The sequence below is a fragment of the Astatotilapia calliptera genome, chromosome 3 (assembly GCF_900246225.1).
Source record: "Astatotilapia calliptera chromosome 3, fAstCal1.2, whole genome shotgun sequence".
Classification (NCBI taxonomy): Eukaryota; Metazoa; Chordata; class Actinopteri; order Cichliformes; family Cichlidae; genus Astatotilapia; species Astatotilapia calliptera.
The window spans coordinates 16,628,703-16,654,834 of NC_039304.1; the positions used below are offsets into that span (position 1 = coordinate 16,628,703).

The 26,132-nt window shown below is 43.1% G+C and overlaps 2 protein-coding genes across 3 annotated transcripts; one reads left to right on the forward strand and one right to left on the reverse strand.

Moving 5' to 3' along the window:
* Nucleotides 1-281: 281 nt before the first annotated feature.
* Nucleotides 282-4,005, forward strand: LOC113018737 (odorant receptor 131-2). Its single transcript, XM_026162066.1, has 2 exons — nt 282-1,386; nt 3,445-4,005. The coding sequence occupies exons 1-2, from the start codon at nt 458-460 to the stop codon at nt 3,587-3,589; spliced, it is 1,074 nt and encodes a 357-aa protein (XP_026017851.1). The 5' UTR covers nt 282-457; the 3' UTR covers nt 3,590-4,005.
* Nucleotides 4,006-5,939: 1,934 nt separating this feature from the next.
* acadvl (acyl-CoA dehydrogenase very long chain) lies at nt 5,940-25,677 on the reverse strand. 2 transcript variants are annotated; one of them, XM_026162064.1, is made up of 21 exons: nt 25,577-25,677; nt 25,245-25,332; nt 25,088-25,157; nt 22,566-22,640; nt 22,134-22,206; nt 21,938-22,002; nt 21,701-21,835; nt 21,474-21,618; nt 21,105-21,234; nt 20,226-20,351; nt 19,908-20,106; nt 16,803-16,907; nt 16,410-16,496; nt 16,081-16,143; nt 12,207-12,308; nt 11,796-11,893; nt 8,506-8,578; nt 8,211-8,283; nt 7,960-8,032; nt 7,659-7,734; nt 5,940-6,887 (listed from the first exon to the last, which is right to left on the reverse strand). In XM_026162064.1, the coding sequence occupies exons 2-21, from the start codon at nt 25,316-25,318 to the stop codon at nt 6,750-6,752; spliced, it is 1,980 nt and encodes a 659-aa protein (XP_026017849.1). In that variant the 5' UTR covers nt 25,319-25,332; nt 25,577-25,677; the 3' UTR covers nt 5,940-6,749. The 2 variants fall into 2 exon arrangements, with proteins under 2 accessions (XP_026017849.1, XP_026017850.1); XM_026162065.1 differs by lacking the exon at nt 25,577-25,677 and adding an exon at nt 25,460-25,553.
* Nucleotides 25,678-26,132: the final 455 nt, after the last annotated feature.

The window sequence follows — 26,132 nt, forward strand, 5'->3', positions numbered from 1 at the left end:
TTTGGGCAAACTTTTCTGTTGACCGTCATTTTTTGGCACACCAGTTAATCCATGCGCTAGTTGTAAATTGATTGAAAGCGCAAATGTTTGTTTTTGTTTTGTTCTTAAAATAAATGTGCAAAGTACAAGTACGACCCATTATGGATTATTGGAGGCGCGTCACAGGGACACAACCAACTCAGCCGGCCGCGGCTTTATTTACAGATGAAAGTCGCAACACCTATAGAGAATTTATTGTTTACCAAAAGACCTCATACAGACACGTGACACAAGTAGGCCTGCCTATGACAGAGAGAGAGAGAGAGAGAGAGGGAGAGAGAGAGAGCGGATGTCTGGGTCTGCAGTGACAGAGCAGCAGACAGAGAGGAACATGCGGCGGACAAACTGTCTTCCCCATCAGCTCCACCGCTGCCTCCGTCATTATCTTGTAAATCCACCCAAACCCCGATGAAGAATAATGTCACGGAACAACACCACGGAGGTCAGCGACTACACCTGCGTACGCTTTTACGTGTCCACGGTTTCTTTCTCCGTGCTGCTTTTCTTCAACCTCATCATCAACTGGACTATCTTGCGCGAGGAGCGGCTCCGGCGTCACGCCCGCTTCGTGCTCATTTTCCACCTGCTGGTGTCCGCGCTGGTTCACCTGGGCATGAGCAGTGTGTTCTACTACCAGATCCACCTGGACACGCGGCTGTCCCGCTCTGCGTGCATGGCAATGATTACCATTTTGATCAGCAGCGCGTCCAACATCCTCCTGACGCTCACCGCGATGGCTCTGGACCGCTTCTGCGCCGTGTGCCACCCGATGCGCTACAGCTCTGTGTGCAATAAGGGCCACTGGCCCTGGCTCCTTGGAGTGTTTACCTGGATGGTGGCGCTGGTGATCCCCCTCAGTTTGCTTTTTAAAGACAGTGGTGCGCCTGATCGGGGCGAGTGCGGCCGGGAGCAACTGAAGAAAGGCGAACTACAGAAGGTGCTCTTTATAGGGCTGTGCACGCTGATCATTCTCTACAGCTACGTGAGGATACTCATGGAGGGACGGCGGCTCGGGGTCCTCAATCGCAGAAATCGGGCAGGATGCAGAACGATCGCCCTTCACGGTTCCCAGCTCGCTGTCTACCTGCTCCCCAACTTTGTGAACTTCGTGCTTTCAATTCTCTACAAGCGGGCGTTTATTCAGCGGGAGACCAAGGAGCTGTCCGCCGTTGTCATTTTTGCTTTCTTCAGTCTGGCCCAGTGCGTTGCGCCAGTTGTTTACGGTTTGCGTAAAGAGGAACTTCTGGAGCAGTTGAGTCGCAGGTTCCCCTGCTGTTCCCGATATCTGAAGAGTGTCCTGGGCTGGACTGTGCGTGCTAACTGGTCTCATGTGCCCTACAGAACGAGGTATGTCCGGGCTCATCCATTCATTAAATGTATTTACAACCCCTTAATGGTCAAAATTGCAATATTCCATCAGTTTCTACTTTTCTGTCTGCGTCTATAGATGATATACAGACAAGTGACTAATTAAAGGGGAAAAGACCATCATAAAAACGGCTTCTAAAAAAGTTCTAAAAAATAATAATAATAACCCCTCATTTAATTTAAGTGTTTTAATAAAAGCGATAGAAAGAAATGTCCTTTAGGACAGACATAGAATAATGTTCAATAATGTGTGTTGTTTTCAAGTGACCCTCTCCACAAAGTGGACAGGTGCATGGATCCACTCATTCAGTTCAGGGTCGTTATCCCAGCTGCCGCAGGTCTAGATGCAGGGTTCACAGAGAGACATACTAACCGTGCACGCCCACAGTCACACTACAGCACGTTAAGCTAACATGGTAGGAATACCCAGAGAGAGCCCACGCAGCCACCGAGATAACATGCAAACTCCACACGGAACCTCCTGAACGCAGAACCGCCTGCAAAACCTCCACAATAGTCCAACAAAGTAATTAGACTTTTAGTCTAATGTCTAACTCTTGTGATCACTGCACCATTCCCTGGGTCACAGTGCACCACTGAACTTTCAAACGTGCCTTCATCTTTTAAGGTCGATGCTCTACAGTCCTGCTTTAATATCCCGATCATTGCGTCAGGCAGTGTGATCTTCTGACATTCACCTGGCAACAAGTTGCCCCTCTGTTTTCCTTTACGCAGTGATAAGGGTCACCACAAAATTACCAAAGGTGTGCTCAGTATTTTTCAAAGTCAGCTTCATCTAAAAGCAGGACCACAGATGTTAGATATTAATTGCTTAAAGATGTTGTGCAACAAGCAGTTGCATGACTCATGTTACTTCACCCTCCCTCTTTCTTAACCGTTTAACCACAGTGGGTGACTCGAGCCTATTGCTGCTGTCGCTGGCCCATCACAGGGTTGACACGGACACAGTAGGGCACAGTTCTAACCTGTAGGGCTAAATTAGAACCAACGGATAACCTAACGTGCACGTCTTTGGACTATGGATGGAGCACTCAGAAACCACATAGGCCACTGGGACAACATGCCAAGTGCACACACAAAGCCATTCTGGAGGCTAAAAACCCAGAACCTTGTTGCTGTGAGGCATCATCACACAAGTTCCTCCACTGGTTTAGTCTGATCTTTACCTTTAATTAGTCACACAGCTATCTAATCCGCTAATCAGACTGTGATCTAGTTATAATATTTACAGCAGTAAAGGTACACTGGCAAATGGGTAAAGATTACTATTGCAGTCGCACAATTCACCTTCACTGAGCTCACAGCTTCTCAGTGTGAACAAATGGCGTTTGGACGGCTTTGAGCTCAGTTTACCAATCAATGAATGTAGAAATCCTTAACATGGAGCAACTAAGTAGAAAGGGGAAAAACATAAAGACAAAAACTTGTTGTTGTCAGATTTTATGTGACAATAGTTTGATTTGAAAGTAGATGTCCAGAAGACGAGGGGGGCAATCCCGTCACAGCTCATCCCAGAATATACTTTACATTGTTTTTGCCTTTTAGTCAATAAATAGGACGCTGACTGTAAAATCCAGTAAACCGAGACAGGATTTCACTGAGTTTGTTTACGGCAGGAGTGTTTGCGTGATTCACCCTATCGTCTGGTAATGTCCATGCACTGCAGTTCTCTGTAAAACTGAGTGTGCCATGTATGTAAAACAATGCAAATTAATGTTCACATATTAGAAACAGTCAAAAAGGGAACTTTCTGTAGACGGGTGACTAATTTTGAGATAAACGTGTAAAACAAAGCTCATTTGCTTCAGGTTCTCCATCACTACAACTGCTATTACTACACCGTGACTCAATGAGGGATCGCTGTGGACAGTTGGTGTGTGATTTCAAGATGAAAGTGCGGCTTCGTGAATATTAATGACTTTCCTTTTCAGTGATTTGGAAATGCCAGCCACCACGACGCCTCAGAAAGGAGGCAAATGAGCTTATTTGTTCTCTTTGCTCTTTTTTGCCCTTCAGGGAGAGAACGATGACGGCTCAGACCATCATTTCCCTGGAAGTCTCGCAAGTCCCTGAAGTCCCGCAAGAGGAAACTCAGCCGGTAGCAGTCAGGAGTTTCTCACATGACCAGAGCTCATGTCAAGGCAACGCGGAGGACGCCTGAAGGGAAAAAGCCGGTCTTCATTGGGATTTTATTTGTAACAGGAACATGTTCTCAGCTAGGAAGGGCCCTTTACGCCATCACATCAGTCCGTGAGGCTTCATCCTGATATGGGAATGTTACAGTCATGCAGCAGCAGCAAGATGGAACATCAGCATGTTTATACTTGGGTCTATTTTTGACCTTTTCTGCCTTTTCCTGGTGAACCACATGCTGATTAACAGCAGAGCTGCGCAGTGGTCGGAGGGACCGTTCCCTGTCCTGGCTGGTCCCGACTTAAGCTCCCTGACCTCCAGGCTGATGGAGACATTTGGGATCTTAATGACTGGAATACGCGAGTTTCTTAAATATGTGGTCTGATGAATGTTGTTTATATATTATTAATATTGTTGACATTAAAAAAAGAAATGTGAGTTAAATGGTGTTGATGCGCTAATTCCAGCACTGTGAGGCCATAGACACTGCGCAATGATAATGCAAGCAATCATAGCCCATAAACGAGAAACATGACACAGACACTGTCTGTCTGTGGAAGGGCAGACGTGTGGCCGTGGATTTAGTTCACTGGTTTGCGTAGGTGACTCACAGGCCACAATGTCTTTCACTGGGGCCCGGTTTCAAATCTGCCTTTGACCATTTCCTGTTTGTTGGTCGTCCAATATCCTGCCTATACTCTAAACACAATGCTACCAAAATATACATGTTATTAGTGTGCAAGCTAGTCTACATGTGGAAAAGACTTACCTCAGAGAATTCACACAAAGTTATTCACTATTAGAGTCTGTGTCATATCTAACTGAGCGCGTGTAATAATTAGTCTGCCGGTTACATGAACACATACCAGGTACACTAACTACGGCTGACAAGGAGGCGGACAGCTTTGCCTATAAACGTGATTAAATACAGAGCTAAATAACAAAAATACAACTTTGGGTTTCAGCATTAAAAATGTGCTTTTAACATAAGACACAGACTATATTTGATCTCAGACCGATTTCCATTTAAGGAGCCAGTTCATCCCCTCACTCACACGGGTTTTTGTTTTTACACACCTGTTTAAACTCGTGCACTGACCAGCACGGCTGTTACACACAAGGTCACACATGAGTGAAATCTGCAAACAATGATCACCTGGCCTCTGACCGTATTGGTACAAGTGCGAGCTGGGTTATAATTTATCTGTTGTCCAAGTATAAATATCACTTAGTTTTAAAAACATTGTCACCAGGTTAGATAATGTGGGTTGTTTTGAGCGTTTGACATAACGCCGCTGCTTGTTACTCCGCACAGCAAACCAGAGCTTTCTTACAGCCTAACATTATAAGATGCCATTAAATGATTGACAGGAAATCGTTTGTTAAAAAAGATGCTAAAAATCCGTTTCTCTGCACATAGTGAGGACCTAAAGCCACGTTCCCCTGCTCTGAATGAGGTGATGATGATGGTGGATGATGAGCCAAACACAACAGGGTGGGTAGGGGGGTTCACGCATGTCCATATATTGATTTAAAAACTGAGAAAGCTACAGGCCTCGGTCAAAAAAGCTGCAGTGATGAGATGCTAAACCACTTTACACTTGATTCTTCTGTTATTGGAGAAATATGACCAGTAAGTAAGCTTTAAAAAAAAGCTGGTGGTTTGAGCCCCCATTTCCTGAGCTAACCACATCTCGTAACACCTCTAAGAGTGACGTAATTCTCCTTACACTCATTGGTTAATGCTCGACACCAGTGCATTATTATTTTAGAAGATTCGATTTTTAAAGTGAGACTGGTGTTTTTTGCTTGTTTTTTTAAAAACACCAAATCGAATTTTGTTTTGATCTTGGTTCGAATGTTTCCGCATAAAAAAAAGGAAATCATACAGGGATGCTGGGTTTGCTTCTCAGCTACTGCTGAGCTTGAGAAACGGTTTTCAACCAGGAGGACAGACACATGCCTGGGGAATTCTCAGCAACAACAACCGCAGGCCTTCTACAGCATCGGCACCTTTCGCATTAAGTTCTTTAGACTCTCACCCACATAAGTAACGCTTGTCATCTCGTGTGCGTATGCCTGTGTAAAGACAGGAAGGGGTTCATCTGTTTGCACTTCACTTGTATACACACCGGCAGACGACTCCTGACATAAAAGCAAATACTGGCTTTCCTGTAAGGCACCTGCCCTTGAAGAGCCGAACTGCAGAAGTGAAACTGAATTAGCAAAGTTTGTTATGAATACAACAGAAATAGGAAGCTCGTTTGGCGGCAAGATGGGTAAAAATATTGCAGTGATGGGATTTTTTATTTCTTTTTAAGTGCCACTAAAAGTCAGTGTTGCTGTACGTGCTGAAAATCACAAAGAGGGCGAGACAGTCTGGAGAAAATGAACTTTATTGGCAGGAAAAAGCAGTATAGTTACAGCCTATACAGACTCCCACTTTGTTACACGTTCGCTACGGTAGAGAAATAAATGACAGTTCCAGGTGGCTGATGACAGTAAAGAGCACACAGTGAAGTATTGTTAGGAAAGCTTTGTGTGTTCGAGCCGGTTTCTAAGGCAAAAAGGTTTTACAGTCTTGATATTTGTGTGTCTGTTGATCAACGAGCAAACTGAACATGCAGAAAGGCGTTAAGAACAAACATCACGCTGTTCTCTGCATTTAAACACCAAGTGTAAAAATCTGTCCTTTAAAGACACATCAGTTTCCTGTTAACTGGCTCCCTGACTTAAAGTTGCATTGATATCGTTGTATTTATGGTTAATTACCAAGAACCAAAAGAGCATAAATTAATGTATTAACAGATTAAACACTGAGGGTTTACATCATGAAGGCTTGGATACAAAGGAAAGGGTGCATTTCAAAGCCCCCTTCACACTTTAGACAAATGTAGAACTGTGACGTTTCCAACTCGCATGACATTTTTATTTCTCACAGAACAAAAGTGCAGCTCAAAATTTAGATGCCTTGAGTCACAATGTCATAAATAAATGACAGGAAAAAACAGTGGGATTAAAAAAGACACCAAAACCAAAACCAGTTTCTGAGGCTGTAAATGCATCTCATAAATTAAAAAAGGGCACCGATGTGTGTCAGAGGATTAATGGCAAAAAAGTCCGGGAGGACTTGGCATACGTGACGAGATGTTGAGAAGACTGACGAAACGCAGAAAGAGCGAGGGCGTTTAGAAACCCAGGGGGTGAGCAGCAACCACTCCTCCGTTCTCCACGACTGCTGCAGAGATGGCCCGCATGTTGCTGAAGAGCTTTCTGGACTCGCTGGAGTGGAGAGACTTGATCTCGTGCGTGACCCTGTCGTGAGCCTGGGGGACGGAGAGAGGAGGAGAGCGATGGTATCAAACTGATCGCGATGGCATCAGAACACCACAGAGGTAAAGTATGGACTTATTTCCTCAGCCAAGGAGAGCTTATGTTTTTATTCACAGTGCCATTCTGTCTGTAAACAAGACAGGTCAAAACATTTGACTGAATTCTGATTAAACTTTGTAGGAGTGTAGCGCAGGGTCGTGCTAATGCTCCTTTAGACCTTGGCTTACATCCACCAAGGTGTCCAAAGTCAACTCAATGACCTATTAGTCACAAACTGACAAAAAGCGTTACAACATAGAAACTATAATTATGACCAATGTGGTGTGTATTGTTAATATAACCCTGTATAAAGATTTAAAATTTCCTGTCAGATCTCACCTTGAAGGTCAACAGATTCCTCTGAAGGTCAAAGTGATAATAATGTTTTATAGAGCTTTATTTTTAGTCCAGTTACTTAACATTGAATACCTATAATGTTTATATACAAATACAGTATTACTCTCTTAAAGGGAAATATTGCTCAGAGAGTGAGCGCCTTGGTTTGCGCTCTCCCAGTGCTTCTGGTTTATATTTAAAACTTGTGTCTTCACTGCTGTGTAAAATGACGCCAGGCCAAACTAGCTCCTCTCTTTAATCATGTATCCCACTACTTACCACAGTGACACTACCTAAGAGTGCTAGCCACGGTTCAGGTCATTAAAAACACCGAACATCCTCCTTACATAGCAGCACGTGTTTGTGTCTGGCTCTGCGGAGGATCTTACCTCGGTACACCAGGTCTCACACAGCAACTTCTCATGCTGAGCTGATGTGTGGCCTTCACTCAGAGCTCGCGACGCCCTGCAGAAAGAGGCCGAGAAAAAAAAGACGTTCACAAGAAAGGTCGGTTTGGGCTGCGTAGGAGTTTGTTTGTGGAATAAAAGAAGACCTTAGTTTAGAAGGTGGGTGGGAGCGTGCAGAAAGAGCGCAACGGGGACAGATAGAAAGGATGGTGTGGTTAGTGGAAAAAAAAAGAAAAAAAAAAAAGAACGAAGACTTAAATCTGTTGTTTGCACTTTTGCATACCTTGACAGGACGACCACCATGGCGTAGATGTCAATGGCGCAGTCTGCGACTCTCTTGAGAATAAACTGTTCATCTGAAAAATGAAAGCACACAAGTTTAGATAAGTTAGAAAAAAATAACAATTGTTAATAAAATGCAAAGATGTCATTTCTAAACTGTCAGAAATAACTCATAATATAGTCAAGTTCAAATCTTCCAGGTGAGCTGAAACACCCGCAGTCACACACACACACACACACACACACTCTCACCGATGATCTTCTTGCCATGTTTGATCAGCAGCTCCTCGATAACTCCTCCAAACTGCTCAATGGCTTTGACTGTCTGGAAAGCAGAAACAACAAAAAGTGCAGAGCGTTAGGAAACACGCAGACTGTAGCAGAAAGCAGAAAATGAAGGCAACGCAGGAGGAAATGTTCCATTAGTAAACAAAGCGTCCTCTTAAAAGTGCCAGGCACCCATTCATCCAGCCTGGGCCAGCCCCTTAGATGGGTTTGTCTCATAAATAACAGTTGATCGATACAAATAATAAGAAAAATAACACACCAGTTCTCCGCTGTGTGCCAGCTCAGGATGCACCGTCCCCTGCAGCGTCAGACCTGTGCTCAAACCTGCCTTCCTGTAAAGAAGAGGAGGACCGCGTTACACAACAAAAAGTCATTCTCAGCAACACCGACAGCATCGTTCAGCCGTCCGTCCGAGTCTACGATGGATCTGTTGATCCCAAAAAGCAACCTCGAGGCTCCAGATTTAAGCCAAAACTTGCTCAGTCTAAAGGCCAGCCCTCAAAGACTCCCATGATGCAGTGCACATGGATGTTTTTTGAAAGCTAAAAATAAAAAGCTAGGTGTGTGACAGCACCTGTGCTGGCACGCTGACACTTTGGTCAACTCTGTCATTTTAAATCTGCTATAAAAATTAATTTGTCCAGTTAATAATAATAATAATAATAATAATAATAATAATATGCTGTCTGACATACAGCCTGTTATGGCTGTGACCGTAATTGTGTGTGGATTTGAGTGTCTAGGTGCTCCTCCGGGATTGACGATTTGGCGTCGGTAATGTGTTGTTTTTGCGTGACTGTTATGTGTTTCCTACTTTACTTTGAAAGTCTGTGTCATCTTAGTGTGTTCAGCTTACATTTTCTCTGTCTCGTCAGTTCTGATTTGCCCCAGCTGTGTTTCCCTCCTGTTGTCCATTCCCTGATTGTTCCCTCCATGTATTTAAGCCCTGTGTGTCAGTTGTCATGGTCGCGATCTTCTTCCCCCCCCGTTGTAAATAGTTTGGCGCCTTGCGTTGTAAATAAATATCATTTTGTTTTAAAGAAAATGGTGGTCGTTTTGGGATGATTTTTGTGGAAACCCGTACTAGTTTTTTCTTGTGTGTTTTTTTTACCTTATTTTTATTTTCCTTATTTTTATTTTCCTGCGTTGCACCCCGGTTGCCTAGGCCGGGGTGTAACATATGGGGGCTCGTCCGGGATTGCCTTCGCTGGGGGGTCCGGGGACTGCCCCAGCCTTTGTCGTCTGCTGGAGGGTCCGAAGGAGGGACAGCTTCGGCCTTCTGTCTTCGCTGGAGGGCCCGGGGACCGCTCCAGCCTTCATCCGCCTTCGTTGGAGGGTCCGTGGGACCACTCCAGCCTTCGTCGTCTGCTGGAGGGTCAGGGGGACCGCTCCAGCCTTCATCCGCCTCTGCTGGAGGGTCCGGGGGACCGCACCAGCCTTCGTCGTCTGCTGGAGGGTCCGTGGGACCGCTCCAGCCTCCATCAGCTTCGTCTGCCTTCATCCGCCTTCGCTGGGGGGAGGGTCCGTGGGACCGCCCCAGCCTTTGTCGTCGCTGGAGGGTCCGTGGGACCGCTCCAGCCTTCATCCGCCTTCGCTGGGGGGTCCGAGGGACCGCCTCAGCCTTCGTCGTCTGCTGGAGGGTCAGGGGGACCGCTCCAGCCTCCATCAGTTTCATCTGCCTCCGCTGGAGGGTCCGTGGGGCCGCTTCAGTCTTCATTTGCCTTCGCTGGGGGGTCCGAGGGACCGCCTCAGCCTTCGTCGTCTGCTGGAGGGTCCGTGGGACCGCTCCAGCCTTCATCCACCGTCGCTGGAGGATCCGAGGGACCGCCCCAGCCTTCGTCGTCTGCTGGAGGGTCCGTGGGACCGCTCCAGCCTTCATCCGCCTTCGCTGGAGTGTCCGAGGGACCGCTCCAGCCTTCATCGGCTTCGTTTGTCTTCGCTGGAGGATCCGAGGGCCCGCTCCGGTTTTCCGTTTCCACTGGAGGACCCGTCCAGTCATCAGCGTCGCCTGCGGGACGGTGGCCGGTGCCGTATGGGCTGGACATGGAACAAACATTTTTCGTTGGGGGTGTATGTTTTAAATGTTTGTTTTTTTTGGGTGTTTCCTTGAATTAAACATTTTGTGGTTAATGTTAATTCTTGGGTAAGGGGGTGTTATGGCTGTGACCGTAATTGTGTGTGGATTTGAGTGTCTAGGTGCTCCTCCGGGATTGACGATTTGGCGTCGGTAATGTGTTGTTTTTGCGTGACTGTTATGTGTTTCCTACTTTACTTTGAAAGTCTGTGTCATCTTAGTGTGTTCAGCTTACATTTTCTCTGTCTCGTCAGTTCTGATTTGCCCCAGCTGTGTTTCCCTCCTGTTGTCCATTCCCTGATTGTTCCCTCCATGTATTTAAGCCCTGTGTGTCAGTTGTCATGGTCGCGATCTTCTTCCCCCCCCGTTGTAAATAGTTTGGCGCCTTGCGTTGTAAATAAATATCATTTTGTTTTAAAGAAAATAGTGGTCGTTTTGGGATGATTTTTGTGGAAACCCGTACTAGTTTTTTCTTGTGTGTTTTTTTTACCTTATTTTTATTTTCCTTATTTTTATTTTCCTGCGTTGCACCCCGGTTGCCTAGGCCGGGGTGTAACACAGCCTATCAAAGAAGTTTGTACTCCAGTTTTCGCGAGTAAAATGCAGTCATGCATTGTCAATGTCTGGTTGGAAAAGCCAGCGACAAAGTCCCAAAATTCCCAAATGGTGAAGTCACGATGGCTAAGACCATCTTTTATATACAGTGTGTGGGAAGCTGCACAGTTAACCATGTTTAAATTAAATACAGAACAAAAATAAGCCAAACAGCTGGTCAAACTGACTGAAACCTGCAGCTGAGGCTCTATACAGAGGTTATGGCAAGTTTATGCTATAAATGCTATCATTGCGTCTAAAAGTCTCTCTATGATGCGTTCAGTGGTCGACTGTTTGTTTTTAGCCGTTCATTGTATTAATTGCACAACCAGCGCAATGCAGCACCACACAACACCTTTGTGTGCTACTGTTGCTATAAAAGCAAGACTACAGACCCTGACGCGCAAGCAGCTTTCAGTGTCTCCTAGAATTGGGCAGGCGGAGTAGAGAGGATAAATGATCTGCACCGCAGTTATATGAGCCTGTATGCCTGAGCTACAAAAGCACTCACACAGCCTCTGACAGCGGTAAGTAAACGGTTAAAAGGAAGTCTTAATCAAATTAACACAAAGAGAGGAGGAAGCCACACTTTTCTGCCTCCTGTGTGTATGTGTGCAGCACGTGATTTTCTTGCACTTGCGAGTACACAAGTGTAAGAAAACCATTTTCACATCACTGCTTTTCTCAGAAAGAGAAAGAGTGCATAAAAAATGCCTCCATTTCCATTAATCTGATGGCATAACTGCTGTCTCTGTCGACATCAGCCTGTATCACTTCTTCAGGTCACGTTCTATTTTTTGCAAGGGGCGACCCCTGATCGCACACCCACTGCCTTCCAGACATACAGAAAGGAAAAACAGTGTTGCAGAAGCTAAACCAACCTTTTGGCTCTCTTGGTGATTTCTCCTGCGAGCACGCTGGCGTTGCTGATGGGGCTCTTCAGGGCCTTCTGCAGGCTCTTCAGCTGGTTTCCAGCATTCTGCAGGGAAGCACATGCAAGCTGCTGAGCAAAGGGCTAAACGTAGTCAGGAGGAGTCAGGGTTTATCTGGATTGCTCAATCTGTAGTCATATGCAACATGTTAAGAATACTTCCTGATAGAGAGTGAGGAAAAGCGAAGTGCAGAAAACGTGGATGTGATACAGAACTCAAATGTGAAATGTGTAGAGGAAGTTGCTTCTTATCACAGAATTTCAGCATTTTATACAGCAAGCAGAATCCACTTCCTCTGTACTTTCACAAAGCACGCACACGCGCACACACACACACACACAGAGGAAATTTCTGTGTTACCTGGAAGCCATTCAGAGCCACAAAGAGCCTCAGGATGTCGTTTGTACCCTCAAAGATTCTGAAAATTCTCAAATCCCTCATCACTCTCTCTATTCCAGCGTCCTGCAGAAACAAACACAAATAAAGAACATGATGGGCTCCATTGCTTTTCAGCTCCACCTCAATAAAGCACCAAAAATAAAAAGTAACTAAGTGTAATTTGCCCAGATCACCTAAATTATGTCTACTAGGAGACAAAGGAGAGGTGCCACAATTAAATAAACACCAGTTTAGAGTGTTAAATACTGCACTGGTAACATGTGCCCGTATCATTTTGGAACCCTGGAAGGACTCCCATATGCCAACGCTTAAAATGTGGAAAGAAAGAATGATTGGGAACGCTGCTTGCGAAAAGATGTTGGGAAAGTTACATCATGTGGCGGAAGCTGCAGTTGAACAGTGGGACAACTTTTGCACCTACATGTATACCTGACTTAATGCAACAGATGTTAAGACCTCACTGTTTTTGTTTTGTTTTTTTGTTTGTTTGCTTCTTGTTTTTGGTTGATGCATTTTTGCATTTGTTGTTCTAAAATGCAAAATCTACTAAATACTTGAATTATTAAAAAGTAATAATAAAAATAACTAAGTAACTAAAAGCCCTAATAAGACAGAAGGAATGCAAATATTGTACATTTTCCAAGGTTAGCACTTAATTCTTTCCCATCTCACGTCCATTTAACGCCCTGAAATAAGGTAACGAAAATGCACCGTTAAAGAGGAATAGAGGCTTTTGCACCGCTTCTGAATTCTGTATGTGGAAAGTGTGCATATTTTAAGTGGCACAGAAATGAAAATGTACACCAGCACACATTTGACTTGGTTTCCTTGCTGAAGTGAAACCCTGAGTCAAAACGCACAGAGCGAGCAGAACCGCTAAAAGCCTGCTGCATTCGTCCCCCCCGCTGCTGCGCAACTAATTCCACTATCAACTGGCACGTAACACAAAGGAAGTGGAATTATTTTAAGCAGCTTTACATCAGACCAATCCAATCGTAACTCAACAATACAAGTACTCAGAGTGTAAATCATTGTTTACAGTGGCTGAACTAAACTTTTTGTTTTTTAAAAGTCATAGTACATTGTCCTCCATGACTGAGCACACTTTCCACTGAACTAAAAATCAAACCAAAGCAGCAAGCTTTTTTTTTTCCTCTCTTCTGCACTGTCTGGTTTATTTTAAGCAGCACAAAACTGTTTACACAGCTCCACCACGCCCCCGTATCTTCAGCTGGTTGTTTCCAGTCTATTCTAGTGAACTTCTTGCTTGATATCTTTTTTTTCACTCGAATGTGGTCTCAGTATTTTCTGTGTGTGTATGCCAACTCGCCTGTTGCAACTACATGACTCAATACCGCAACAGCAAGGCAAGCACCTGCCACTATACAGTGCAAAGGCTTCTGAGAAGTCTTAGCCACACCTGTGCATCTTTAATGGATAAGAACAAAGATCTGTTGCCCGATTACATCATTACTTCTGTTTAAAACTCTAAACAGATAGAGGCCATTAGCCCACCATCACCATCATCATCACAACAAAAACTGAAGCGTTCGTGGACAGAAACACACAGTAAACAGAGCGGGAAAACGATTTTATCTTCCAGCGCATAAAACAAGGAAATGCGGATCCTTTAGGCGCATCCTTGTTTGAGTGCTTGTCACACCTGTCAAAGGCTCGCCAACGTTTACTGACAGCCGTGTTTGAGATAAAACAAAAACCAAACAGAAGCGAAGCCAAAAGATGAGCGCAACTATCTGGAAACTGTGCACGTGACCACAGTCAGCATACATCCAAAAACAATCTACACACATTCCCAGTCCTGATGGTTACAGCTCCCCTACATGTTGTAGGAGCCTTTGTATTTGTGGCTGCACAAAACAAAACAAACAAACACAAAAAAAGCAATGTCTTTAGAAACATCTACTTTTTAGGGGTCATGTTAAAACTTGGCTTTCATCGTCAAAGAGTTTTAACGCGGAGCCGGTGTCTGTTTACACACCGCAAAGAGCGAAGAGGCGGAGCCATTACCGAAACAGTGATCTCAGATTGAACGAAAGAAAACAGTGCTGTTCCTGTAATCACCATTAAAACCTGGAGTCCTTAATCAAACCACCTGATCAACAAACTCTGACGTGAAGAAAAGTAAACTTTGTAGGTGCTCCATCCACCGCCGCTTGTTTTACAAAGAGAAAAATCTGCAGTAAGCCCCCAGAAGTAAGGCTGCATTAAAATCTGCAGATGAACTGTTCACTTGGTCAAACAGCACGTTTGAATTATGCAACTTACTGAAGGCTGACGGCAGCTGTACATTAATGCGATAACTGAAGCAAGCAGGGGTGAGTCTAAAGGGGGGTATGAGGTGTACTAGACCATATATATTTCATCCCCTTTGTAACACTTTTCAGATTAAAAATGAAATAATATAAAATATTGTCTCAAAAAAAAAAATCTGTTAATATTTAGAAATCTGAAAATTAAAGCTTTTTTTGACCTGATTGATTTTAGGTTTGGACAGTGAATTATTGTTAATATTAATTAACATCTACACCTTCATAACATGTTGTTTTTCAGCAGCAGAAAAACATTGCATCGCAGTACAAGGCAAACGTCCGAATGTTGATATTTTCAATTCCCTTTATTGCGGCCACCACATCCCTCTTTTAAATGCTTACAGCTGCCTAATTAGAAATACACTGAATAGTACAATATTATATAATAAGCTCAAGTTATTTCCAAATCAATGCCTATTATCCATTACCTACTGCCTAATGTTTGTGTAAACAATGTGAACATCCGTGTGAACAATGTGAACTAGTACAGCAGCAAATAGCTAAAGTCATCCAACAGCGTTGGCCTGACAATGAACTGTTCAGCTACTTGTAACCACTAACTGTGAATGGGATAAGAACAGCGATTACTCTTAAACGGACATACTTCCATTTCTGCAGGCTAATGAGCAATCACGTCTTCTGTGAAACCTTACACTGACACCACATCAAGCCCCATCATTAGGGTTTTTTAAAAAAATATTTATTTTTGCCCTTTTGGGATAAAATAATGAAAAACTGACAGGAAGGTCAGGAGACAGAGCAACAACAGTGGCAACAGATGGCCGCCCCTCCCTGAGCCGGCTTCTGCTGGAGCCTTCTTCCTGTTAAAAGGGAGTTTTTCTTTCCCACCGTTACCAACTGCTTGCTTATAGTGGGTTGGTTGTCTAAGCAGCTCGGAAAGAAAAGCGTCTGGACTTCTTTAAATTGCTTGAAGATGTTTGACCTCTCATCCTTCTTCAGTTCTAGGGTCAAATGGTGGAGAGTCTCAAATTTAAGTGGGAGTGTCCACTCCAAGAGGGACAATGGACCCCGTAATGATCCTCTACCTAATCACACAAGCCAAGTTGTGAAAACGGGTGTAGGTCACAATCAGCCAAGGTTTTAGGTGAGCTCATTGTGAAACCTAGCCCCACCCTATCATGTGATTTCCCAAGGTCAAATGGCCCTGGATGTGAGTGGGTGTTAAGGCGTTAGGGGGTCCATGACTGAGAACCTTCACAGACCTATTGGGTTGGTTGATTGTTCAAGTTTGATTCCAATAATGTAGTGTTATTACTTTACAATACAAAGTGAATGCTGTTGTGATTTGGTGCTATATAAAAAGAGACTATACAAAAGGTATAAATTCTGAGTATCGAGAAATTCCTGTTCTATCTACTGTTTCACCTGCTTTCATCAGGATGTTAAACTCTAGCTTTCAAAAACACAAACTTTAAATTTTGTCAAATAGATTTGTCCCCGTGTTACCTGGTTTGTAACTAACAGGATGTGGACTGAGGACTCACCTTCATGAAACCCATGCCGCCCATAACCTGAATGCTCTCGTCTGTCACAAACCATGCTGCTTCCTGTCTCAATTACACAAAGAAACACAGGCATGTAAAAGACGTTTAGCACTGCCAAACACACTATCACATTTCATCTCACATCAGTCAGGAGTCATATACTTCCTCTATTTACCATCCTTCAGTCTTCCACAGAAAAAGGAACCTCATGAAGATTATGAAATAAGCGCCAGAAAAATTGAAGCCAAACATCCTTAAAGGCTTTCTGGTTACTGCAAAAGCTGAAATAAAAGGCTTGCAGTACAAACATTGAAGTGGAAATTTCTTACAGAGGCAAATATCTTGCTGATGGCAGCTTCGATCTGGAAGTCGGTTGCTCCGCTGTCCATGTTCCCACTGATCATGTAGGCCATGGACTGAGAAAACACACAGAAGTAATGGTACCATGAGTTTGACACCTTTCTCATAAAGACAATCAAAACTGAATTTAATTTGAATTCGTCACATTTTAAAAAAGGCATCTCAGCACATTCTCTGTGTTAAATAAAGCCCAGTGAGCTGACAAGCAGATTATGCTGACTGACAGTAAAACAGGAAATCAACCACGATGTCAAGATAACAGCAAACCATTAATCAGCAAGGTTCTTCTCAGAACCTGCACCACACGGCTCAGCGCGGCATCAGGTGAGGTAGCGTTACAGATTCGTGTTGTGTTGTCTGACCTCTGCGACGTACTGCAGCATAGTCATGCGAGCCACCTTCTCCTGGATGGCTCCGTAGTTGTGAATCTTGTTCCCAAACTGGGTTCTGTTGGCTGCATGGTCCACCTGACGAAAAGTGGAAAAGCACAGGCCGCTATAAGACCACAATTCATTATTTTAAGTCAAGAATTTGACTCAAGCCACAAGATATGAGGAAACAAGCTTTTGCAAGTGTTTTTTTTTGGTGCCCTGAAATGCTGCTGCTATCTAGCAGGTTTTTTTTGTATGAGAAGAGGAAGTTTGGCAGAGCTGCCGGTCACCACAAAAAGAAGCATGATCAGTATTGTGGTGAGGTGCAAAACTGGTGGCAATGTGTCAAAATACCATGAGACGTGAAAACAAACAACAAAGCTGAAAAGAACCATGCTTTCTTTAATAAAAAGTTCACACGTTAAGATTAGTGTTGAATTAGGTCGCAAGCGCTCACTGAAGGCAGTTTATGGCTGCATGGCATTAAACAGTGAAAAAATGAACTTCTCTTTATCAACATGTGAGCAAGTCATTTCTCTAAGTGCATGAGAACCGGCTCCCTGTGCCTCCTCTGCATGAGATTCTCCCTCAGTAAAAACGCTGAGGGGGCAGGAATTCCCCCCACATGAACTTTTCACAGTTTTCTCTCCAGCCGACGCAACTGCTCAAACAAAACAACCACGTTTTTCCCCCCCGGGCGAGAAATCCCTTCAGTCACAGCAATAAAATATGCTTACTGTAGAGACCATTTAGCTGCAAAACTGATTTGTGAATCTCATTTACTATAAGCGCACTAACACTGACTTTGAAGTAAATTTCTCTTCATGTTCTCAGGAGGTACATGTGCACACTGGCTTAATATTAATGGATTTTTCTAGTAGTGAAACATTTGCAACTGAAGAAGAGGTCCACGGTCGCCTAATTATCAGTGCTGATATGTCAGTAAACAGTGGTTTTCTGTTGTGTCATATCAGTTTTGCACTTGTTAAAAGACAAGTGTTGTAAACTAGGGCTGCAACGATTAGTTGACTAGTCATGATTACGACTAATTTAATAGTCGACGCGTCGTTTGAAGCTTTGTAAGATCCCAAAAGACGCAGGAATAAGTAGTAGGATTTAAGAGTGTAATAACGGACTGAAACAGAAGATGGCAGCACTGCATGTACAAGGATGCCAGCTGCCGTTAAACCCCGAAGAAGAAGAAACTAGAATTTATAGCGCAGCCCAGCTCAGTTTCCAACAATGGCGGCAGCTAGTTAGTTTTAATATTACTCTTATTATTCTTTCTGGGTCACAAAATAAACGTTTAACATATTTTCAGGCAAGAATGTAGCTGTGGAAACTTCAAATATCTGCTCAGTTTATCAAGACACCACATATTTTCAAAAGTGCGCCGACGTTTTCGGAGACGTCTGTTACCCACTAGCTCGATAGCTAACCGGGGGCAAGGCTCACTAGAGTCCGTGAGAACACCGGACTCCCAGCAAATCGTTTTCAAACCCACCGCCGTCTTTTGCTACTCAGGTTAAACATATATAAGTCACTTAGATAACTTAATGTTATTGTTTGGTTTTTTTCAGTATTTTATTTGTTCCTGAGTAAATCGGTTTGGCTGAGATTAAAGTTATAGTTTTTACACAGCTGAGTAAACGTCAAGCAGACAGCTGATTATCAGAAGTGTGAGATGCTCCAGAATATACTCCGGTGTCCTGTTATATTTTAGATAGCAAGGAGTTTATTAAACTTCACCGAAACAATCTGCAAATTTCATTAAAATTTAATAAACTATCATCTTGTCTTTATTTTTAGTTAGCACAGACCTTAAACACTTAAAGCTGTAAGCTAATGATAGTTATATAAGAGCAGATGCTGCTGGTGCAATAAGCTGTAGTTTTATGTCCAATGGATGATGATCTGATTAGTTGACTAATCGCAAAATCGGTGACTAGTCAACTATCAAAATAATCGTTTGTGGCAGCCCTATTGTAAACAAGTGAAAGAGTTATGTGCAGCTGTATGCTTTAGTCTACCTAGATCTAATAATAGTAATAATACCACATCAGCTACTGGCCAGATAAATTTGTGTTTTTTTATATCAGCATCTGCACAAAATTTTTTTCCATCAAAAAAATATGATCATGTATGTCTCCATTTACCTTATCTCCTCCCTAACAGGCCGGCCAATCTGAATGAAACTTTGCATCTCCACACACGATGTTTTTAAAAAATATTTATTCCAATTTGATTGATTTATGTGTTCAACATCCTCCTGCGAATGTGATGTTACGTTCTCCGTTTGTCTCATTAAATATTTATAGTTCAACTCTGCTTTTATCATCTTTCATGAGAAACTGCGCCTCATCTTCCTTGACCTATGGCCTCATTAAATGCTTTCAGTAAGCCATTACGTTCTCAGCTGTTCGTTTTGAGTCACAGCAGGATGTTCATTTAGTCAATTATGTTTGTATTTATATTAAAGCAGACAATAAAGCAGGACACGACTGCATGTGACTGTCAAGTTGCTACTGAATAAGTCTGCATTGTCTTGATTTCTCAGTCGCTCAAAGATTTAGTTTTTAAATGCCGAGACACCCAAAACAGTCAGCTCGAGGCTTCAAAAGAGGACTCCATTAACCAGTGTGTGTTGTCACTGTGTCTATGGTCCTCTAATCTTATGACCATCTACTGGTAGCAATTCAAACTGTTTTAATAAACATAACATTGATTTTAAGTAATTTAAGTTAAAAAAAAAATTAATTACTTTACTAATCAAAAAAAGCTGAATCCTCTCAGTAGACAGAGCCGAACGGAGGCCTTCAGCACATTTAAGCGCAGCAAGAAGCAGAAAGAGGCCACAAAGAGAAGGGGAATTTCCCACTAACCCACAATGAAGAACAAAGCAAAGCGAAATGAGTTGCAACACAGACAATATTGGTTACAGATAAGAAACAATGCAGCAAGTGGGAAACCTGACAGCACATATAGAAACTAAACCATAAGTAAAAGCCATAGGCTTCGAGAGAAGAGCTCCACCGGTGCGCTTCACCCACTTCCCTTCCTTTCTACACTTAAGGAGCCTGGAGGGGATTCACTCACAGCTTTGGCGATGACATTCTTCATGGTGCCGGAGAGGGCGGCCGCCATGCCAAAGCGGCCGTTGTTCAGGATGTTCATTGCCACCTTGAATCCGCCTCCGATTTCGCCCAGCACGCACTCGGCCGGCACTCGCACGTTATCAAAGTAGACCTCGGCCGTGTTGGAAGCCTTGATGCCCATTTTCTTCTCCGGAGGGCCACTGCGAGACAGAAGTAAGGTTTACGATGATGGGAAGGAAGAAATAAAAAGTTTCATCCACAACAAAAATAAAGGGTTTAGTGGCAAACAGTCTGCTAAGTTAAGAAAAGGGGCGCTCACTGTGTCACTCCTCCAAAGCTCCTCTCCACAATGAACGCCGTGATCTTGTCCTTCATCTCCCCGGTTTTGGGGTCCTTCATGGGCGTCTTGGCGAATACAGTGAAGATCTCAGCCAAACCTCCGTTGCTGAGGAGAGAAGGTTATTTAGAATGGAGTGGCCATTACTGTGTGTCGCTGGATGCACTGTGTAATTCTGCCCCCTTGTGGTGAAAGCACGAAAAAGCTTCAGCTGTCAAACAGTCAAGCTTTACTTTAAGATTACTTTTCAAATACGTCAACTCTAAAAACAGGAGTTTTAAAAGGACTAAACACTGATTTAGACACTAATAAAATACAATTTTTTTAAAATGCTACAAGTAATAAAATCAAAGCTCCCTCACACACAGATATAAGACGGTTAAACTACTTATTCATATTTTATTCATGCGTGACGCCAGTCAGCTGTTGCTTCTAAGCAATCACACAGCATCTCACGATTAATGACAGACAGTAGCACGTACTCCCCAGTCTTCGTGTAACAGGAAGTTGCACTCAAGCGAGAGAAAGTGAGACAGGTGTCAGCTGCACTAACCACTGCGGTCGTGCATTGCTTTGATGAGAGAAAGCAAGTGGTTGTTCAGAGGGTACACAGTCTTATAACCACCAGAACTTGTGTGTAGTGCAAAGTGTCTCAGCTCAGCAACATTTTGAAAACCATTCAAGCATATACAGAAGAACGGGATCGAAAGCGCTTAAACATAGGCAATAACTATGGAGAGAACGTTGAACCCTCCTCAGCAGACTGTGCTGTGGTTTGTCCGATTTTCTATTTTAGGTTTGTCATCAAGTCGGACTATTTTTTAGCAAACTATTCACCAAGAACTTCCTTGGAGTCCTCACCTGATCCAGATCTTGCTTCCATTGAGGGTGAAATACTTTCCGCAGGGCGACTGGACGGCAACGGTTTTGATAGAGGCGGCATCAGAACCGCTGGCTGGTTCAGTCAGGCAGAAGGCGGCTATGTGCTCGCCTGGAGTAACACACACACACACACACACACACACACACACAGAGTCATTGTCAAAGCAAAAATTTACAACAAAAATTACTAAGCTTTTCTTTCACACGAAGTTAGACTTTTCTAGCACAGTGTGTCCCTCCAACACTCTGGCTTTTTTAGCTTTCAATAATAAACAGACAGAACGTCTCCAATCTTCTACAGAGCTACAGTTTACCTCGAAATCCAGATGCTGATGCTGGTATTCTTACCTGAGGCGAGTTTTGGCAGATATTTTTCCTTCTGAGCTTTATTCCCAAAAAGCAAAATTCCCTTGAAACCAATAGACTGGTGTGCACCCAAAGTAATACCGACCCCCAAATCATGACTGCCAACGATCTCGACCAGCCGGGCGTACTGTTGGATGGATAATTTCCGTTAAACTTTTTAAAACCATTGCCATGTTGTCAATATCATAATTAAGTCAAGCAAGCTGTACCTGAGTATTTGAGAGGCCAACGCCACCCAGGTCAGCTGGCACCTGCATACCAAAGGCACCCATCTCCTTCAGGCCCTCCATGGTGTGATCCTCCACTTTCTCCAAGGCATCGTTCTTGGCTGGATCATTTACCTCCTGTCCACAGGGAGCAGAAACATGGAGGGGGAATCGGTGAGTGGAGGGTTTGGGGGTGTTTAGGAGCAGTGAGCGTGAGGTCAGAATAAGATTTACAATTACCTCGAAAAATTTGCTGCATGGCCCCACGAGCTCTCGAAGGAACTGCTCCTGCTCCTCATTGAGGACTGCGGCACATACAAACCATTACACTGACAACAGCTTTCCAGTTTAACAAAGCCAACCAGCAAAAACTGGCTTTAATTTTTTTTTTTTTTTTTAAATCAGGTAAGAACATAAATACGTCTTATGGATTTACCTTGGGGAAAGGGAAAAACCTGGGAAGTTGTGATCTGCCCCTTGAAAATGTTGAAAGCAAATGATTTGGATTCCTGTGAAAAGATAAACCAAACAGTAACATTTAAGTTAACTCAAACACCACTGAAACGGCTCTATGGAGCTACAGGAGAGGTCAAGCTTAAAGCCCTTAGGGCCTAACAAACATGCATTGCTGTGATTTATGCTGCCACCTGCTGGTGAATTGAGAACACTGAAAGCCTCTGTGTGTTGTGTTTAAACAGCAAAGAAATCAGCTTTAAAGAGGGACCCATTCTTAAAGAAACATGTGCCCTATTGCTCCTAGGATTCAAACCTTTTACTTTGAAAATAAACTAAGTAGACTGACTGATTTTAACCAGATTTTGGCCATTATAAACGTAAGACTTGCTTATAAAGCAAATAGTAAACATACAGCAGCAGCAGCTGTCTTCTTTTCCACTTTGGTGGCAGCGTCACTGCCGACTGCTGCAGGCTTCTCCAGCACTGCCTGAAACCACAAACAGAGCAGAGGACAAAATTATATAAATTATGTTTAAAATGAATAAAGGGAAACAAGTGAGGAAGCTACAAACTCTCTGTGCAACAAAGCTTACAAAACATACAAAATCACTGCTTAACCATACGCAGTGTCTGGTTGACTCATGTAAAAGGAATAACACATCTGAAGGTTTACCACCATGTAGCCAACAGGATGAAGGTACACAGAGGGAGACAGTTTGCTGTCAAGTGCTGTTTGGTGATTAAATGTTAAGAGCACACAGGCTACAGTTTTTCCAGTTTCAATCGGGACACCAGCTCCGATCTCAACTAGGTGAGAGGTGAAGCCAAGGGTACAGCCACTCAGCTGAGTGCTGAGTATGTGGTTCATGTTTTTAAATCTGCCTTTTGTACCCGATTCATAATTAATTCCAGTAAAACTTCCAGTGAATTGCATTTTAATTTCATAAAGACAACATTTATTACGCCTCACAATAAAAGTATTTATCACAGGGCTGTCATAAAGTTCTGCTTTTAACTATACAGACAACACCCTGTGAGCTCGTGTTTATTAACTCATTCACTGCCATTGACGTCTATAGCCGTCAATTGCAGTGCATGAGTCAATGGGTTTAACTCATTCACTGCCAATGGCTGGCAGTGAATGAGTTAAAAGCACGACCTTGGAGCAGGATTTACATATGTTTATTTTATTAAAGCAACAAAATAGGTATGAACTTTGTTCCCAGCTAATAATTACTGTGTTGACCAGGACTCACTGCCAATTTCAAGTTAATAACCGTGTTAATAAACACAGCTGTTCCACTGATGCGGGGCCAGTGTGGAGTCAGGTCTGGCTTGGTACCAGATCACCTTCTGACTGTTTTATTTGAAGCAGCATCATTGGCAGAGGTTAAGTGTTTTCAATAAGAAGAAAATCCAGATGGACACAACCGGCACCTCCACATTGTCCTCCGTATCCACTAACACCAGTACTTCCAAGTCTGGCCAAGATATTTAATGGTGGTCTGCTGGTGTAGCTTTGTGGCCACTTATTTTTTTTATAGTGATGATCTCCATAAGTCACTAGTAACATCTCTGTGTAACAGCACCACTAGAGGCAATATCATTATTATAATTATAGGTATTGTCATAAGGAATTAGCTACAACATCCCCAGACTTTATATGTGCTGGTCAAAAGGACCAAACACTGTAAGAGGGACCTGGGTTCACACTAAGGTTGGGCGATATGTAAAAATTTTCCAGCTGACAATCGTCAGTCCAGTAATTGACAATAGGCGATATATTCAGGCATGCAAACTTACTCATAAGCAAATAAATAAATTAATCGCCCTTGTAAAAATGAATGACGGTAGCCTCAACCTATCGTCGATATATTCGTCCAATTGCCCAACCTTAGTTCACACCATCAATAATGATTAAAACATAAGCCCTGAAGACTCAGCAAACTGATTTTCTATTGATGAAGACCTCCACATCTCCATTTCTATTACACCAGAGGAATTAAGTAGTAGATAAACAATCAAAGGATAGAAAAGCCCCTGTTTTCCCCCAGAATCTACTTTAGAAATATTTGTTTTAATGTAATGCTTATGGATCCAGCACTATATGAGACCTCTCAGCAAATACAAAAACACAGAGTTTATCCCAGATCAAAGTTGACCTCTTGGGAGGATAAACTGGACTGGTTGGATAAATTTGTGGCAATGACTCTGGGGTATCTTACTGTCCATTTTCCTGACACTTCTGACAATATGATAAACCAAACCTTTATTTTGAAATACATTTTAGGCTAAAAAAATGTTTTTTATCTCAGTGGTGGTGATTTTCTGTTGATAGCTCTTTTGTTTTCAAAGCAGGAAAAACCCTGATTTGCAGATAACAGTGGAAAATATTTCCTTGTTACTTCATAGCAATTTTGCTAAGCCAAAAGTTCACAGTCAATCTGAGGAAGACCTGCAAGACTTTAAAACTGCTTAGACATATTTATCATTACGACTTGTTTTACTATACACAAAGAAATAATATCATTATTAACAATTATAATAACAAAAGTAACAACACACACGATCACTGACTTTACAACTGCTGATAAATTTATGAATTTTTGTTAAAAACATTGTGGTAATGTCGGGTGTGCAAGCATCATGGCGAAACTCCACGTATGACATCATCGGCCTATTGTTTTTATTGTGAACGCTTGCCTGAGCAACTGCAGTGTCACCTTTAATACCTGGATCACGTGAACAGTGAACTTTCCCCCAGTTTGAGCGGGAGGGGGTGCTGGAGTTATATCAGCCGCAAGCTGCGATTGCCCAAACAAGGACACAGTCTCGATCAAATGTTGTGGAGCCACAGCGTAAAGCTGCCGTGTTAAACAGAGTAATGTGTACTTAATGCATTATAATGAAATACGATATAATAACGTAACGCACCTCGGCTGCCTGGCTTGCGTAGAGACGGCCGTTTTGCCCAACAAACACCACCGCGGCCTGACGCTGACCTCTGCAGATCAGACATGACACGATATGTTTGTAAAACATAAACATCTCATTCTAGTCTCTATAGCAATAATTACAGATGATTACTCACCCGGTTAGCACGGCAGGAAGCCGGAGAACGGTGCTGCACAGGGCGGAAGACTGGCTCACTTTGCGAAGCAGCATGGTTTTATTTTGTTCTTTAAAATAAGAAGAAGAAGACGTTATACACAATCATTTGCCGCAACTAGTATTAATAACGAAGCAGGGACAGATGTCATGCAAGTCAGCTTAGCTGTTGACGGCGTCTAGCTAACACAATTGTACCAAACGTCGGTCTGTTCTGTAAGCTGGGCTCGGTGCTTAAGCCCGCGCACAAAAAGCCTGAGGAAATGCTTCATATCCTTCTACGAAAGGCCAAAAAGATCAGCGTACGCAACACACCTGTCTATGTAAGAACAACGCGTCCCTTCCGTCAAAGATGCTGCCAACAGTCCGGTAAAAATGAACCGTCCACAGTGTTGCCAACTCCTCAGTAAGGGAAATCGCTATTGGCTGTCATAAAAGTCAGCGGATGACGTCATCGCCTAATTTACATAATTGGTCGTGTTTATGTAATTGTAACCAGCGCTGGGAGAGACAAAGTGAGTAAAAAAAACCCCTAATGCATTTAGAATATTTTTAAAACTACAAATTAAATTTATTTTAGCGATTATTGCTTTTTTAATGTCACAATTCCAATCTTCCTCCTTTATCAGGGCTTGGGACCGGCAAAACTGACCCGAAATAGGCACTCTTTATATATATGTGTGTGTGTGTGTGTGTGTGTGTGTGTGTGTGTGTGTGTGTGTGTGTGTGTGTGTGTGTGTGTGTGTGTTTAAGTAGTTGCAAACCTTGTGGTCCACAAAAAGTAACAGAAAAACATATGTAACCATAACGTTTGTAACAAACTACATTAACAATCGAAATGGACAAAAAAAGAGACACACTAGAAGAAACA